Source organism: Helianthus annuus, chromosome 16, assembly GCF_002127325.2.
Source record: "Helianthus annuus cultivar XRQ/B chromosome 16, HanXRQr2.0-SUNRISE, whole genome shotgun sequence".
NCBI lineage: Eukaryota > Viridiplantae > Streptophyta > Magnoliopsida > Asterales > Asteraceae > Helianthus > Helianthus annuus.
The window spans coordinates 114561040-114577695 of NC_035448.2; the positions used below are offsets into that span (position 1 = coordinate 114561040).

Consider the following 16656-nt stretch of genomic DNA (forward strand, 5'->3'; position numbering starts at 1 on the left):
TAGTTAGTGTGTATATTTCTTATTCTTTATTGTATGTTCATGACCCTCCTTGGTTGTTTTTTTTACATCAAGTGTAGTGGTGAACACATAGAGGTGCCTAAATGGAAGACTTGATCTTCCTACCTCCTACATGACTTCTATGACATTTAGAGGTACCAAAATGAAGATTTTAATCTTCTACCTCATGCTTGAACTATTGGACATATATTATATAACCTAAATATATTATTCGAATAATCGAATCTTTGATGATGAACTAGTGTTCATATGTCGGGGTACTAGATTACATCATCCTAGACTATGATAACTTGTCACGATTCTAATGGAACCTTGTTCCATGAAAACATCTAAACTCCTTCGAGTTTCCTAGTGTCAAGAACAAGCATCATATGTACTAAATGATTATTTTCCATGTTATTCTCATGTCTTATTTTTATGTTGTTTTAAACACCGAATCTCGACTCTAAACATACTCGAACCTTAACCCTTATACATTCGGACTCTAAATCTCTACTCGTCAACAATTGGATAATCGGAAAACATATGCAAACTTTGTGAGTATACTCGTACTTTTCCCCTTTTTACTTTTACTACTTTTGGGGTGTAACATGTTTACCTATTGAAACTTACACATGAACTTTTGTCTAAACACATGAACATTCCTATAACATGCTTGTATATGTGATGGCTTGATACTTTAAATTTGGGTGATTCTTATGTGTTGAACTTATCATTAACTTCGTACGAGCCAAACCTTGACATATGTAGCGCTATAGGATTAACGACCCGCCTCTACTGAAACTTTGGTTATGTCATGAGCAAGTTGCGTTTTCTTGGTTTGATATGTTAGACACATGCCATGTTTAAATGTTTATCTTGAATCACATGCATGCTATGAGGAATTGTTCAAACTTATCTTTTGCTATGTACGTATCAAACTTGTATACTCACCTTTGTTTTTGCATTGAACTTTATTTTAAACATGTTACAGGTTGAGGACGATGATGCTATGAAATGAAGTAGCGTTGATGCCTAGATACACATATAGACGTTAGGGTTTAAAATGTTGTATCAAAATTTTGTTATGTTATCATGTTGTTTTGTTAAACTTGTCGTATTTGAATTTCTTGTAATGTTGACTATTTGAAGTTATGAAATGAAATGAAATTTGGATTTTCTAAATATTGTCACAAATAGCGTTATGATGTCTCTAGCAATCTTCACACTTCGTCTCATCCCGATGTTTCCGCCATTGGTTGGGGTGTGACACTCATAGTGGCCGCAATGAGTTCTGAAAGCATGTTCTGAAGACGTCCTCAACCCGGACTCTCAGCTGGTGGTAACCTGGCCTCAGGTCCATCTTGGTGTAGTAGCTTGACCCCTTTACAACTGGCCGAATAGATTATCAATTCGGGGAAGAGGATGGCGACTCTCCACTATCACTTTATTGAGTTCCTCGATAATCGTAACACATGTTGAGTAACGTCTCTTCTTGCGTATGACGGGGGCTCCTTAAAGTGAAGCACGAGTCCAAAAATTTTTGGGGTTGATTAGGCAGTTCCTGCAACCTTCCTGGTGTATGGTAGTAAGATATACCAATAACGATGGTTACTTCTAGCATGATACCAGTCTGACATCCCACCTGTCGATGTGTAGATAAACCTGACAATTCTTTAGGCAACATTTAGGGCGAAGTCACGAATAATTGGTGGATCCTCGATCCTCCTTTCCTTAGTCTTGACATTCGTGCTGAGGGTTATCGTCGCTGGGTAATCCTTCCGTAGACACTCCTGGTCCTTCTTGCTGAAATGAAGTTAACCGTTGTGCCACCCTGACACGCTGCAGTAGGTGATGTTTCTCCGCACAAAGTTTTCTTCTCACTGAGTGTATGCATACGATACCCGGGTAGCCAATCCACACGGCTACCGCATCAAATCTATCAAGGGTAGCAGAAGAAGGATCGACGTTGATCACTTGTCCCACAAGGTCGATTTTGCATTACTACACCCATATAAGATTTCAATAGGCTCGCCATCTGCCGTTTCCATAGCAGGTTCGGTTTCGAGATGTGCCAGGGTTGAGCCGAACTGTGACGAAGTGGTTTATTACTAGGGGCACGAAGGCCACCATGTTGTTACGATCTTAGCGTTGTCCACACCAATCCTAAATGCCCATCGCGAGTACCACATCCAGTGTTGTTGCTACTATTACTAGAGTTCCCAAAACTGTCATTGTTCCTTGGGTTGTTGACGTTTTAACTTAGTCCGTGCTGAGATCGGTAGAGGGTTACGCTCATCCTCCGGTCCGTCGTCGTTGCGTGTGGTTCAAGTAGTTCACCGTCTGAGGCGAGAGTATTGCAGAAGTGACCACGCTTCGGGATCGGAGACGTCAATCCATGAGTTTCAATAAACGAGAAGGAGTAGGAAAGGTATCATTCAATCGTTCGACGCGGGGACATCCAACTCAGGGACGTTCGTATAGGCACCTAACATTCTATACAGTTCACTAGGTGTTCTGATGGGTGTTCGGGTAACACTCGACAGCATCGAGTTTCGAAAGAATCCAACGATAAATAAGAAGTTCGCGTTTAAGTTTGAGTAGGGAGGCAATTACGGCTATGGCCCCTATAGGTTGGTTATGTTTCACACTGATCAAATAACGGGACAGAACCCCTTTTCCACTTGTTAAGCCTTACTGGGACTCACATGCACCCCACAATATTATTATGTGTGCACCCACAATAATGTTGTGATTTGCATGTTCATCTCAGCTCCTCTTAACTCATGTCAAATGGTTCCCCACACTCGAGTAGATTTCAAAGAGTATCAAGTAGTGTAAGTCATGGAGGTTTAGGGAATTACCACCCTATCAATCACATGATACGAGAAAGTGTACGTGAATTCATATTGGTGTGCTAACGTGCAATCACATGCAATATCGTATGTAGGTGTTCACTAGTTATGTAGTACAATGAGTATAAGAGAGACGAACCTTGCAATCTGGAGCTGAGTGTCATGGTCGTATTCTCGTTTTCAGAACTGTCCGGTTATAGTCTGGTTTTACAAAAACAGTTTCCCTTTTTAAAACCAAGTTCACTATAACCAATGGCTCTGATACCAATCTGTCACACCCCCAAATTCCACATGCGGAGTACCACCGCTTGGAGGCGTGACTGACCAGGATCTTAACCATCAATCACATTGAACTCATAAATATAGGTGAATAATACTTTCATTTATAAACAACACGTGTTACAATATCACAATATTTCACAATTTACAGCGGAAGCTTATTTAACTCAATGAGTGTTTATAAAACCACATGTACGTTCTTAGTTCTTGTGTTGCGTTTCCATGAGTCTCGACCCATGACCACTCCAGCTTCTCAGACAGCAAGTTCCTTGGATATGCACCTATGAGCCTGCAAGGCATGTAATAGAGAGTCAACAACTAGTTGAGCGAGTTCACAGTTAATAGTTCAGTAATAGTGTAGTGTGAGTAGTAGTATGTTCGTTCGTTATGTCACGTATCGTATTAGTTTCCATCGCGGCCTCCCAGGCAGGTATGCAAAGATGTTAGGGGATGTTCCTCCCAAGTATTCTAGACTAGGTTTATTTGTATCGCGACCTCCCAGGCAGGTATGCGAAGATTAGTAAGTTCAGTTCGCGGCCTTCCTAAGGCAGGTGTGCGAAGACAGTCATAATATCGCGGCCAACCCTTGGCAGGTGTGCGAAGATCAGTTCAATAAGTGTTACTAGTCTAGTCGTATTGTATCGTTAGGATTCTATCAGCTGAGTATGTACAGTAATTCAACAAATCCCATTCCCACCCGGGAACCCCATGCCTTGGCTGTGTGAACTCACCTTAGATTTGCTCGGTAGATTACATCACATTACCCGTTCCAAATTTGTCAACCAAACCCTACCGTAGTTACCAAAGATGGTCAGTTTACAGGCACACAAATCGCATATTTCCGTGTTCACATTACACATGTAGCACACATACATATCATATGAGTTATATCAGTCGTTCAAGAAATCCAATAGTATCTTATGCCATACAAAAACATAATCACCACATTGCACACCATACACCTCATCTAAAATCGCATACCATAAGTTTAGTACGTTCACAGGTTCTTAGCACGAGTTCACATTCAATAATATACAACTAACATGCTAGTTCAGACACACGCATCACGTAATAGTTCGAAGGTCAAATACACAAATGTGCAGCCCAGACCTTCGTGCCCAATACTATTAACGGCCCAAGGTCTTGTGCGCTCATAATGGCCTTGTGCGATCCATCATGACTGGCCCAGCAGGCCTCACCGGCCCAACTGAATTGTGCGATCTGATCTCACTTGTGCGACCACGTCCGACTTGTGCGACCAGGACTGCCACAGCCGGCCTAGTTGTGCGATTGGGGCTTTGTGCGACTTCAATTATGTTTGACCGTAATTTGTGGAAATCAGTTAGCCCTTTTATGTTTGTTAATTCAATTCAATCAGTTACATAATGTTAAAAACAATTTTCCATAACATCTTGCAATCCAAATCGTTATCAAATTATTAGCAGGTTTCTTAGCACAAGATTAACATTCAATCAGATCAAGTAATATAACCATCAACATTCATATTTACTTCCAAATCTCGATTTACTAACTTACTGTTTCAACAAGTTCATCCAATTATATCATGTTCATCAATCATCAACTAATATGATAAGTGATCTAGACTCATTTGGTTTACTCATAAAAATCATCATTAAAATAATCCATTATGGCCGACAATGTAGGTAGATTTCATGTTGCTTATTTGACCAAACATCAATCCTATTGCAACTCTACTGGACCAAGATAGTGGCTCTGACAACTTGATTTAATATCCTCATTGTTTTCTATTATCATCACATGGCCACACGATAGCATGTTATGTCTAATCTATAGGCACCTAACAATTACAATATCAAGTATCAAGTATTAACTAGTTAACCAATAATGAGGCACTAACCGAAGAGTAGAAGGTGTTAGCTGGATCGATGCACAAGTTCCGAATGGAGGAAGGGCTGCCGTCTCCGGGCTAGAGAGAAGAGAGAATTAGGGTTTGGTAAAGAGTAGAATGTATACCAACACCCCTTGGTGTTATACGAAGGCAAAAGGGCCGAGCCCATCCTCGGGCTTCACTTGGACTCGGTTTCAAGTGAGGAGGGCCGAGAGGAATGTGGGTGAAAACATTATAGTGCGGCCCAAGTGTGTTGTACGATTGGACTAGGTTGTGCGACTAAGGGTTGTTGACATAAAAACGTTCACATAAAAATCTCATAATGAAAACATTTCATTAAATCAATGCATCACATATCACATAATGAAAAGATAGCATTTCATCACAAATAATCACATTAGTTAGTCACATAGCGTTCACATCGGCTGCATCAAAGTACACGAAAAGGTTCTGAAGTGCGAGTTGTCACATTCCCGACACTCTATGACAAGCCAAAACCTTCTCTTTGGGAGTGTAAGCCACGTATTAAAGAGTTTTGCTTGAGGACAAGCAAAAATTCAAGTGTGGGGGTATTTGATGTGTGTAAAATGCAACATATAAATTACATCAAATGAGGCATAAAACTAACCCTTTTTTAGTACTAATGTTGGAAAAAGTGTGTTTTTGTCTTCCTTTTATATTTTCAGGATTAAATGAGCTCAGATTCACAAAAGAAGCAAAAAGACAACTAAATCTAACATAAATACAAGAAAAGGAACATAAGTGGACTGCCCGACCCCTCAACAGCATCTTCCCAAGCAAAATAGAGAAGGCAGAAGACTGAACACGCCCCGTGCTCAGCCAGCACGGGGCCGTGCCCAAGAAGCAGCAGAAAAGACAAACCAGTAGAAGCTTCTGTTGCCCACCACGGGGCCGTGCCCAGTGAACACGGGGGCGTGGCGAAAGTACAGCAGGCGCATTAATTGTAATTGCGAATTACAATTAATGAAGAGAGAGAGAGTGTCAGACAGGCACGGGGCCGTGTCCAGCGGACACGGGGCCGTGCCCAGCCTTTTGTTCAGCCTATAAATAGGAGTGCTTGGCTTCATTGCAACTCATCCCTTGGCACACCACCTCTCTCACACTTCATCCACCACCCACCACCATCACAACACCATCATCCACCACCATCATCCATTGTCCATCATAGAGTGTGTGAGTCGTCTCGGGATCCAAGATTGATCGTAAGAGTTCTTGACAATCAAGGCCATGTTTGCCTAAGTCTCTTACATCACTTGGTGAAGACAAGTGTTTAGTATAATACTTTTTATTTTTAATCTTTTGCACTTTTTATTTGGTTTTGTATTAATGACTTTAATAACTAGTTACTTATGTTGAAGGTGATCTTTCCTTATCGTTTGTCCGTGGTGTCTTGGCGTTATTTTACTGTCTATATAAAATAAAAGATTTTCACCATTCATATCTCCACGACCTATATGGAGGTATGTTGGCTACCTGGTCGGGGGTTAAGGGAACGGTTTGGTAAGGGTCTTGCCCTTGTTCAGCGTTTAGAGGTCCTGCAAGGGACCTGGGTCAAATTTAGTAGGATCTCCTTCAATACCCATAGGTATTGGATGGCGGGGATCCAAACTCTTTGACCCCCTCATAAGTTAACTACTATTAATACTATAACCCGACTATTTAGGACTGTATCCCTGCTGACTCAGACTACTTAGTCGAGGGTAACGTCACCACCAAAAGCGGGGCCTACCATAATTTGCGTTAATAACTTAATTCATTATCTTTCAATAATCCGACCCTTTAGGATTGTATCCTTGCTGACTCAAACTACTGGGTTGAGGGTAACGTCGCCTTCAAAAGAGGGGCCTACTACAATAACTAAGATAATCTCTTAAACAAGTGCAAAAGTGCGAAAATAATCAAAGGTTATACTAATACACGAGTCGGATCCAAGTGATTCATCTTGTCTATCTGTTTTTATTTTTATTTTATTTTTCAGCATTTAGTTAGTTTTTATTTTCTTAGTTTAAAAATCTTTTCTAACTTTTTGATTTGGTTAGACGTTGAGGATAAACCGGTACTAAAAGCTCTTTTGTCCTTGGACGACCTCGGTATCTTACCAACACTATACTACGTCCACGATGGTGCACTTGCCCATATGTGTGTTTAGTGTTAGTAAATATCGTGTTTTATAAATTTAAAACTTGGCTAAAAGTGTAAAAAGGGCTTAAATATACATCTAACACACTTCACGCACATCAATACTTGTACTCATAATTCACATTTTGAATGCTATGTTATACATGATTCTTGATTTCACGATACACACTTATGCTCGATACACGAAAAACCGATTAAAACATGTAAAATAACCAAACTTGAAACTCGAAAGAACCAAGAAAAGCATGTTCGCACGGATCTGCAAAACACAAAGAAAGTGTTTATTCTAAAACGCAACTGCTTAAAAACACAAAAGTAAGTGTTTATTCTAAAACGCAATTGGCTAAAAACACAAAAGAAAGTGTTTTTTCTAAAACACAATGGACAAAAAGCACACAAAAATGTGTTTTTTCATTATTTTGTAAAACGCAATGGACAAAAAACACACAAAAATGTGTTTTGCATTCTTTTGTAAAACGCAATGGACAAAAAAACACACAAAAAATATGTTTTTTTCATTCTTTTGTAAAACACAATTCTAAATGAAAGTTTAAACTGAAAACTGTTTTGTAATTTTCTTTGAGACATTTTGTCAAACACCTGGTGTGCAACTTTTTACCACTGATTTCTTAATAAAATTGGAACCAATAATGTTGCCCAAACGCAAGAAAATGTTTGAGAAATTTGAGAAGAGAAATACATGTTTCAATCGATTTCTCATGTTCCACCGCATTATGTTAAATTAAAAAAAATGAGAAATTGCATAAAAATAATCTGGGTTTCTTCAAAGAAATTGAAGAACACGTTGATTGAGTGTTTAAACCATTCATTGATGAAGAAAATCGCGCTATGACATAGTAATTCTAGACAGAAAAATTGAAGATGACGGGTTTTGAAAATGGTGGGTTTTGAAGATGTAGAGAAAGATAAATAGAACAGATGAAAAGAGATTGAGTAAAATGTCTCTCATTATGTTTTTTATTATTTGACACGTGTCATCTTATTATTGTTTTCTACACTTCCTACCCAAACTAAACTTCGTATCTGATGTTTTTCGTACAAATATAAATATAATTGACGAAAAGCTTTTTTCCGTACATATATAAATATAATTAACGAAAAGCGTAATTTACCTGATAACAATAACAATAAGGCTGAAGGGTGTGGTATAAAGCCTCTAGGGGATTTATCACGCCACCTCAGCGCCACGTTACGTCCACGTCACACAGGGGGCTTTAAGGCCCCTTCCTTTAACTTGCAGGGTGTGGTATAAAGCCCCCGTGATCATTACCTAATTATTATAATTATTTTTGATATATTAATTTATAACTCATAATTTAAATAATAAAAATAAAATGCCATTATTTAAATAAAAAAATGTCATTATTAAAATAACAAATACAAACTCACTCTTCGTTTTCGTCGTCTCTTCCTTGTTCACGATAAAACCATAGGTGCTCGGTCAAATCAGCTCGAAGGTTATGGTGTGTGTTCCTGTCACGTATCTTCGATCATATAACTTCTTTTTCAGTGTATGTTAGTAGTGGGTTCGTCGGTTGGTTACTTTCATCATAACTTTCTCCACAAAACGCTCTACCCGAGTCCTCCAATATCATGTTATGCAAAATGATGCACGTATACATGACGTTTCTCATTTTACTTTATTCAAGTATCCTCGACGACTGGGCGATGATAGACCATCTCTTTTTTAACACAACAAAAGCCTGCTCAATATCTTTTCTTGTTGACTCTTGTTTCTTCTAGAAATACATTCTTTTTTCGTCATTTGGTCATGAAAGAGTTTTCACCAATGTCTCCCACTTCGGATAAATACCGTCTGTAAGATAGTACTCATACTTATACTCCACGTCGTTTGCATAGAATGAAGTATCTGGTGCAACACCATCTATGACATTGTCGAAAAGATTCGAAGATTGTAAAACTGCGATGTCATTGTTCGCACCGGCCATGCCAAAGTACGCATGCCAAATCCATAAATCTTGAGGCGCGACCGCTTTTAATATTAGGGTAGGACCATCGTGGTCACAACGATGGCGTTGCCCTTTCCAAGCGGTTGGACATGCCGCCCAATCCCAGTGCGTGCAATCAAGACTATCCAACATCCCAGGAAACCCGTGTATCCGCTGATGGGCCTCGTATAAAAGTGAAATGTCGGCAGCGGATGGCATCCTCAAATATCGCCTCCCGTACAGAAGATAACACCTAATAAAATAGTGTTAATAAAAAATAATAACAATAACAATAAAAATAATAAACAGTAAATTTAAAAAATAATAACAATAAGAATAAAAATAATAAACTGTAATTCAAAAAAATAATAATAACAATAAATAAAAATTACATTCACAGAAATTTTCAAGAGAATCACGACACATTCTTGACGACATCCTTAAATATTCATTCCACGCATCACTCGCTGTGTCGTACGCTAGTTGCCTAATTGCTGGAGTACACTTTTGTACTCCAGAGAAACCAACTTTGTGATTAGCACTTTCTCTTTGTGTGAAAAAAGGGAATTCGCTCGCAAGATCATTAGAAATTTTTAGGAAAAGACGACGGCTCATACGAAACCTACGCCTAAACTGGACATCATCGTACAACGGATTTTCACAAACATAATCTTCCATTAAACGTTCATGGTCACCTAGCCGATCACGTTCAAGAGCCGGTTGTCTGGTACGCGATGTAGATGATTGGGCTTTTTCTCGTAAATAATTAATCGTCTCCTGCGTAATTGCGATAATCATATCGTCAAGAACACTGTCGGATGAAGAGCTCGACGAATCATATGACATTCTAAAGAATGATTGGGTAGCATTTATATGTTTTTTTTTTTTTTTTTTTTTTTTTGTGATTGGTGTGTGTTTTAGTTTGGGATAGGTTTGTGTATATATTTTGAATTAAAAAAAACTTTTTTTTTTAAATCGGACCAAAGGTCAATTTTGACCAACCACCCTCGATCAAATCAACAAACCATCGTTAACGTGCTGGCGAGGCCTTCATGGTGCCCCCCTTTAATTTGTGCGGTGTAGCTGGTGTCGTCCCAAGGGTGCTATCAATGGTGTAGTGGCGAGGTGGCGCGCTGTCATACCCACCGGTCTAAGCATCAACCAATCACGACTCATAGCTGGAAAAGAAAAGCATCTTCCCAATCAGTCCATTCCATTTGTGGTGTGTACATATATATCACACAATCTTTGACTTTACCACACAATCTTTGACTACCATCTCCAATGTCTAACTATATAAACCTGCAACTTCACCAACAATGTCTAATTCACCGGCGACTTCTACTTTCCGATCAAAATCTGACACATGGACGCCACTAACAATGTCGCCTGTGCTGACCGGCCGACGATCATGATCACAAACGATGACGGAATTCATTCTCCCGGACTCCAAGCCCTAGTTCGAACCCTAGCTTCTACCGATCGCTATCGTCTTTGGATCTGTGCGCCTGATTCGTACGTTCTTCTTCCCCTAATTTTCGGTATCAGTTTTTTACGAATTATGATGCTGTTCATATCGTTAGTTGAATTGTATATAAAACAAGTGTGTGATTTTACATGAATTGTACATTTGTAGTAGGTAGTAACAGCTGGTGACAGTTTTAGTTTATGAGTAGGAGTTTTAGATGAGTTTAGTGAAGGAATGAACAATGAATGGATGTGAAATGTGGATTTGGATGCTAATTGTAGGTTTTCGAATTAGTCGGCTAAGTAGTTAATGCGGTAAAATATCAGATATCGGTCAAGGACCGATATTTGAGATATCGGTTATTGCGGTGGGATATCGGTGGGATATTGGTAATTTTAAAATCAGGCTAAATTTATATATATAAAAATTTAACACTAACAATTCGGTATACTGTATACTCTCCTACCATTAACAAATTAACCTTTTGCAACTTGCAAAAGACTAACAATTGTAGCCAGTAGGAACTCACTAAGACTTAAAACACTAACAACTAACAATTAAGACTTAAACACTAATAGCAACAATAAGAAGAAAGGCGAATGGTAGAAGTAAGAAGAAAGGTACTGATATCGGGAAAATCGGTGATATTTCAGTCAAATATCAGTCAAATATCGGTCAATATCACCGATATTGTCGGTACCGATATTTTGTCTGATATTTTGTACCGATATCTCGGCAGGGGACTGATAACCGATATATCACTTATATATTGGGATATTAACTACATAGTTAGTCGGATAGTTTATAGAGATCAGGGAATAATAAAAATAATAATAAAGTTGAAGGTTAAAACTGTTGACACTTGACAGTTAGATAGTAACCATGACACACAAGCAAAAATCAAAGATTTGTATGCTTCATACTTGTAGTTTTATCTCCCTTTATCGTTATTGGGTATTTTTCAGGGATAATTCATCGGTAAGTCATTCTGTTACGGTGCGCCGTGCTGTTTCTGCAATGCCAACTGAAATAAGTGGAGCCACAGCATATGCTATTTCTGGTTAGTTTCTTATTGACTTATTCATAGCTTCATCATCATCATGTGTGTTAATGTTGTGTTATTACAGTTATGTATAGATGAACAATCTGTTCAGTTGCTTATATTTGTTTTGATGGTTGTTGTTGTTTTGTAACTATATTACACAGGAACTCCATCTGACTGCATATCATTGGGAACCTCAAAGGCACTATTTCCTTCAGTGCCTGATTTGGTAGATAACTGAGCTTCCATAGTTGTTTAAATTAACAAGAAGTTACATATCAAACTTACTGACTTGTTTCAGCTACTCTTTACTTATAGGTATTAAGTGGCATAAATAAGGGCAGCAACTGTGGTCTTCACATGTTAGTACCACTTTGCTAATTTCGTTGTTGCTTTACGTGTTACTGTTCTAACTGGAGGTTGCTCAAACGCAGTGTCTACTCAGGGACGGTGGCTGGTGCTCGACAGGCCTTCATTCATGGCATACCATCGGTTGCAATATCATATGAGTGGTATGTGATATAATAATGAGTGTTTAGGTTAGCTGTGATCTTCATTGTGTACTTGGGTTAATGACAGGATTGAGGGTACAAGCAATATCAATGACTTCACATTGGCTGCTGAGGCTTGCTTACCCATGATTAGTGCCATTTTTGTTGAGATCAAGAATAAAACCTATCCTAAGGAATGTTTTCTCAATGTGAATTTACCCACAGATATATTGAACCATAAGGTGAGTTGCATGTTTCATGCATAATAGGCAAAAATAGAATCATAAAAAATGATTCTTTGACTTGCTTTGCATCTGTTTACAACACTACAAGAACCGGCCAATCATGAATTATAGCCGGTTCCAACGGTGTCTATGCGGGTCCTTATCGGGCCCCATCCTAAATAAAAAAAATTAAAGCATGGCCCTACCTGACACGTGGTCGTGGTTGGTTAGGACGATTCCCTCGTTAAGAAAGGGGTTGATATGGGTTGGGTTTAATTAAGAAAAATGCTTAAAATTAAGTTAACTTTTTCATTCATTTAAAACCTTTTTGATTAATAAAAAAGATTGAATAGTGATAAAAAGGTAAAAATATAAAAATGAAACATCAAACAATTCATGGAAGAAACAATACTAGGGTTTCGGCTTAATTGGTTTTTTTTAATCAAATCCAATTGTAAGTACAGCCAACGGGCTCAACCAGGCCTAGGACCGGCAGCCTAACAGGACTGGGCTTTACAGGATGGGCCCACGGCTCATTGTGCACCTCTAACTCCATTGATTTGCAAAATGAGTTAACAGTTTTTCCTCACTACTTGGTTCCAATTCAGAATCATGGCCTAAATTAATATATGGATAAAAATGAATTATTTCATCATAAAAATTTGGCCTATTTATCCTCTTCGTTTTTTGTTCTGTTATTAGGGTTTTATGCTGACTAAACAAGGAAACAGTATTATGGAAGCGGGTTGGAAGCAAGTTTCTTCTGGTTCCCAAACAATGACCATGCAGCCAAGTTCCGTGTCAATAAACCCTGATGCTAAAGCCGTTTCACAAGAACCCCTTTTGTTCAAGTTGGAGGTATGTGGTTTTTTGGTATTTCAAATGTTTTGCTTCATTTTCTGCACAAAACCTGTTTATAAGAGAATCATGCTTCCTTTCAGCTCAAGGGAGGCCAGGTGGAAAATGGTGGAACCGACTTCGGTCCCCTTCTGGAAGGATATGTGCGTGCGTTTTCCCTACTTTCTATAGGTTACGTTGCATGTGCACCCGTTACTGATGATATCCTAATTTTCAGATAACTGTCACTCCCCTTGGAGCCTTAACTAATGCGGATACTGACAGCCATAAATTTTTCAATCAGTGGTTACCAGGAGTGGCTTCTTCAGCAGTCTGATTACTATTTTGTAAGTATAATGTTAAGAATGCATGTGTTGCACTAGTAAATATTCACCTTAGTGCAATAAATCTGATTCATCTCATGCCTATACACCGACACAACAGTATTACTTAAACATGAAAACTGACTTGTATTGAACGATTGACGGTAATGTTAAAGTCTTTCATTTCTCGGAGTGCATTTTGGAACATGTTAATAATGTCATTGCGCATACCAACTCTACGTAGAATGCAAGCATCTGTATATATGGTTGCTTGCATTCTACGAGACTAAATAACGTTGGACATGAAACTACGTGTTGTCACCATCTAATATAATCTTTTTTAACTTTTGCAGGGTGTATTGACGTTGTTGAGTTGGCATCACCATTTCTACTGACAAGTTATAATGTCAGTCCATTTATACCATAGTTTGATTATGCTATGGCAGTCTTGGTTTCTCTTTCAGGCATGAATAAAGAACTCAGTGTTCGTGAATTTATATCATTTTCATTTTAGATAAAAACTTAAGTATGCTGATGAATACTTAATTACGTTAGTCAAAGTATTACTTTTTTTTTTAATCAAATTTCACTAGTCTTCATGTGTTTGTTTCTGTTCTTTATAATTTTATTTTAAGGGCATGTTTGGCTAAGCTTTTTGAACGACTTATTGACTTACTAGCTTTTTCAAAAAGCTAACAAGGAGATTTTGTGTTTGGCAAACCTAAAATGACTGACTTTGTGTAAAGGAGAAAAAGTCATTTTTGAGAAGTTAGTATGGTATGACTTTTTGAGCAGCGTATAACTTTTTCAGCCCCTTTAGTCATTTTACATCAATAAGCTAAGCCAAACGCAATTTTAAAAAACAACTTATTGACTTATTGACTTTTCCCATCCTATAAGCTAATCCAAATACTTTTTAAAACCTTCTTTTCAAAAAACCATAAGTCAATAAATCATTTTCACAAAAAGTCCTTTTTAGGTTAAATAAGCTTAGCCAAACATACCTTAAACGCTATATATGGAGGGTAGGGTTATTGTAAAGAAAAGAGAAGTGCAACAAGGGATATGAAGACATGTGACACTAATTAAAATTAATACTTGAGGGTATAATTGTAATTGCATCAATAATTAAAATTTGGTAATAAATATGCAGTTACAAAGCTGGAGAATTTTTAGGATTTGATAACCACCCATTCGCATAGTACATTATTCACAACACATTAGAACTAAATTCATAACATGGTGTTTTAATAAATTCGTAGTGCAATTCATGGTGTTTTTACACCTGCGTTCCGACACATGTTCTTCGTATGGTGTTTTAAACCTACATTTATAGAATGTGTTCTTAGTATTGTGTTTTAAACCTGCATTTCCACATGGTGTTTTAAACCTTCATTTCTAGAATACGTCCTATGACTTGAATCACAAATAAATTGAACTAAATTCATAACATGGTGTTTTAATAAATTCGTAGTGCAATTCATGGTGTTTTCACATGCGTTTCAGTACATGTTCTTCGTATGATGTTTTAAACCTCCATTTATTCATAGTTCAGTTCATGGTGTTTTTAGAACTTGCGTTCCAGAAGCCGCTCTTGGTATGGTGTTTTCCGTCATTTACAAACATCAAAACACATTTATAACATGGTGTTTTAAATTAATTCGTAGTTCAATCGATGGTGTTTTTACAACCTGCGTTCCAGATGTTAAAACACCGTGTCTTGAATCACAAATACAATGTCCCTACTGTTTAAAACACCACGCTTGAATCTTATTACAATTCTTTCAAATGTTAAAACACCATAAGTCGAATAGCAATACAATTAAACACCATGTCTTGAATCACCATACAAGTGTTTCCAGATATTAAACACCATGCCCTGAATCACCATACAATGTTTCCAGATATTAAACACCATGCCTTGAATCTTATTACAATTCTTTCAGATGTTAAAACACCATAAGTCGAATAGCAATACAATTAAACACCATGTCTTGAATCACCATACAAATGTTTCAGATATTAAACACCATTCCCTGAATCACCATACAATGTATCCAGATATTAAACACCATGCCTTGAATCTTATTACAATTCTTTCAGATGTTAAAACACCATAAGTCGAATAGCAATACAATTAAACACCATGTCTTGAATCACCATACAAATGTTTCTAGATATTAAACACCATGCCCTCAATCCTCATACAATGTTTCCAGATATTAAACACCATACCTTGAATCTTAAAATATTTCTTCCAGATTTCAAATAAGGAACACTTGCGTTAACACATGGTGTTTTATACCCAAGCACAATCAAGCAAGAAACAAGTAGGTCATGGTTAGAAAGAAAATCGTGGATGTTCGTAGAAGAAGGTTTAGGTGTTTTTTTTTTGCGGTGGTTGGAGATAATGATGATTAATGGCGGATTAGGGTGAAGAAGAGATATAATCTCTAGTTTGTGTGGAGGAGAGAGAGAAAATCGTGATTTTAGGGGGGGGGATTATACACTTTCTTAATTGAATTGATGTTTATTGACACTTATACCCATATCAAGACAAATCAATTATTAAAAATTCAAACAAAATTTACATTTTTGCCATTGTGATCTCCACCATTAAAAATCAGATCTAATGGTGTAAAACTCTTCCTACACTTCTCACATAAAAGATCTTTTTACAGGATCATTTACCTATATATGGAACTGTGATTAGGGTGTTCAAACAACTCGTGGTCCGCTTGAAGCTTGCTCGAAAAAAGCTCAGCTCGAATTTGGCTCGTTTGTAAACGAGTCGGATCGACTTGGCTCGGTTTATAAACGAGTCGAGCCCAAACAAGGCCTGGCTCGTCTCGTGAGCCGGGTCGAATTATTTTATTTTATATATATTAATTACTTTTAGTTTTACATGTATTAAACCTGATCTTGATTAAAAAAAAGATAGCATACTTTGTTTCCTCTAGTAGTGCTTAGGCCGTACATTCTACCATAAACCATTACAAGCATTATATTCTACCATAAACCATCACTAGCATTCTTGCATCAGCTTTTGTGGTTGTATATAGGTTAGCAGGATTAAGTTGTAAAGCTTCATGATTGTTCACAACATCTTCCACCATTAGCAGTAGTCCAGTTTGTCAAAC

General features: G+C 37.7%; 2 protein-coding genes across 2 annotated transcripts; one reads left to right on the top strand and one right to left on the bottom strand.

The window, feature by feature from the left end:
* Positions 1 to 8503: 8503 nt before the first annotated feature.
* Positions 8504 to 10289, bottom strand: LOC110916410. Its single transcript, XM_022161155.2, has 2 exons — positions 9524 to 10289; positions 8504 to 9384 (listed from the first exon to the last, which is right to left on the bottom strand). The coding sequence occupies exons 1-2, from the start codon at positions 9975 to 9977 to the stop codon at positions 9353 to 9355; spliced, it is 486 nt and encodes a 161-aa protein (XP_022016847.1). The 5' UTR covers positions 9978 to 10289; the 3' UTR covers positions 8504 to 9352.
* A 65-nt stretch (positions 10290 to 10354) lies between these two features.
* Positions 10355 to 14119, top strand: LOC110916409 (5'-nucleotidase SurE). Its single transcript, XM_022161154.2, has 10 exons — positions 10355 to 10646; positions 11565 to 11659; positions 11806 to 11870; positions 11960 to 12003; positions 12076 to 12153; positions 12221 to 12374; positions 13059 to 13214; positions 13298 to 13357; positions 13432 to 13540; positions 13870 to 14119. Exons 1-9 carry the CDS (start codon positions 10498 to 10500, stop codon positions 13528 to 13530), a joined length of 900 nt encoding a protein of 299 aa, XP_022016846.1. The 5' UTR covers positions 10355 to 10497; the 3' UTR covers positions 13531 to 13540; positions 13870 to 14119.
* The last annotated feature ends 2537 nt before the right edge of the window (positions 14120 to 16656 follow it).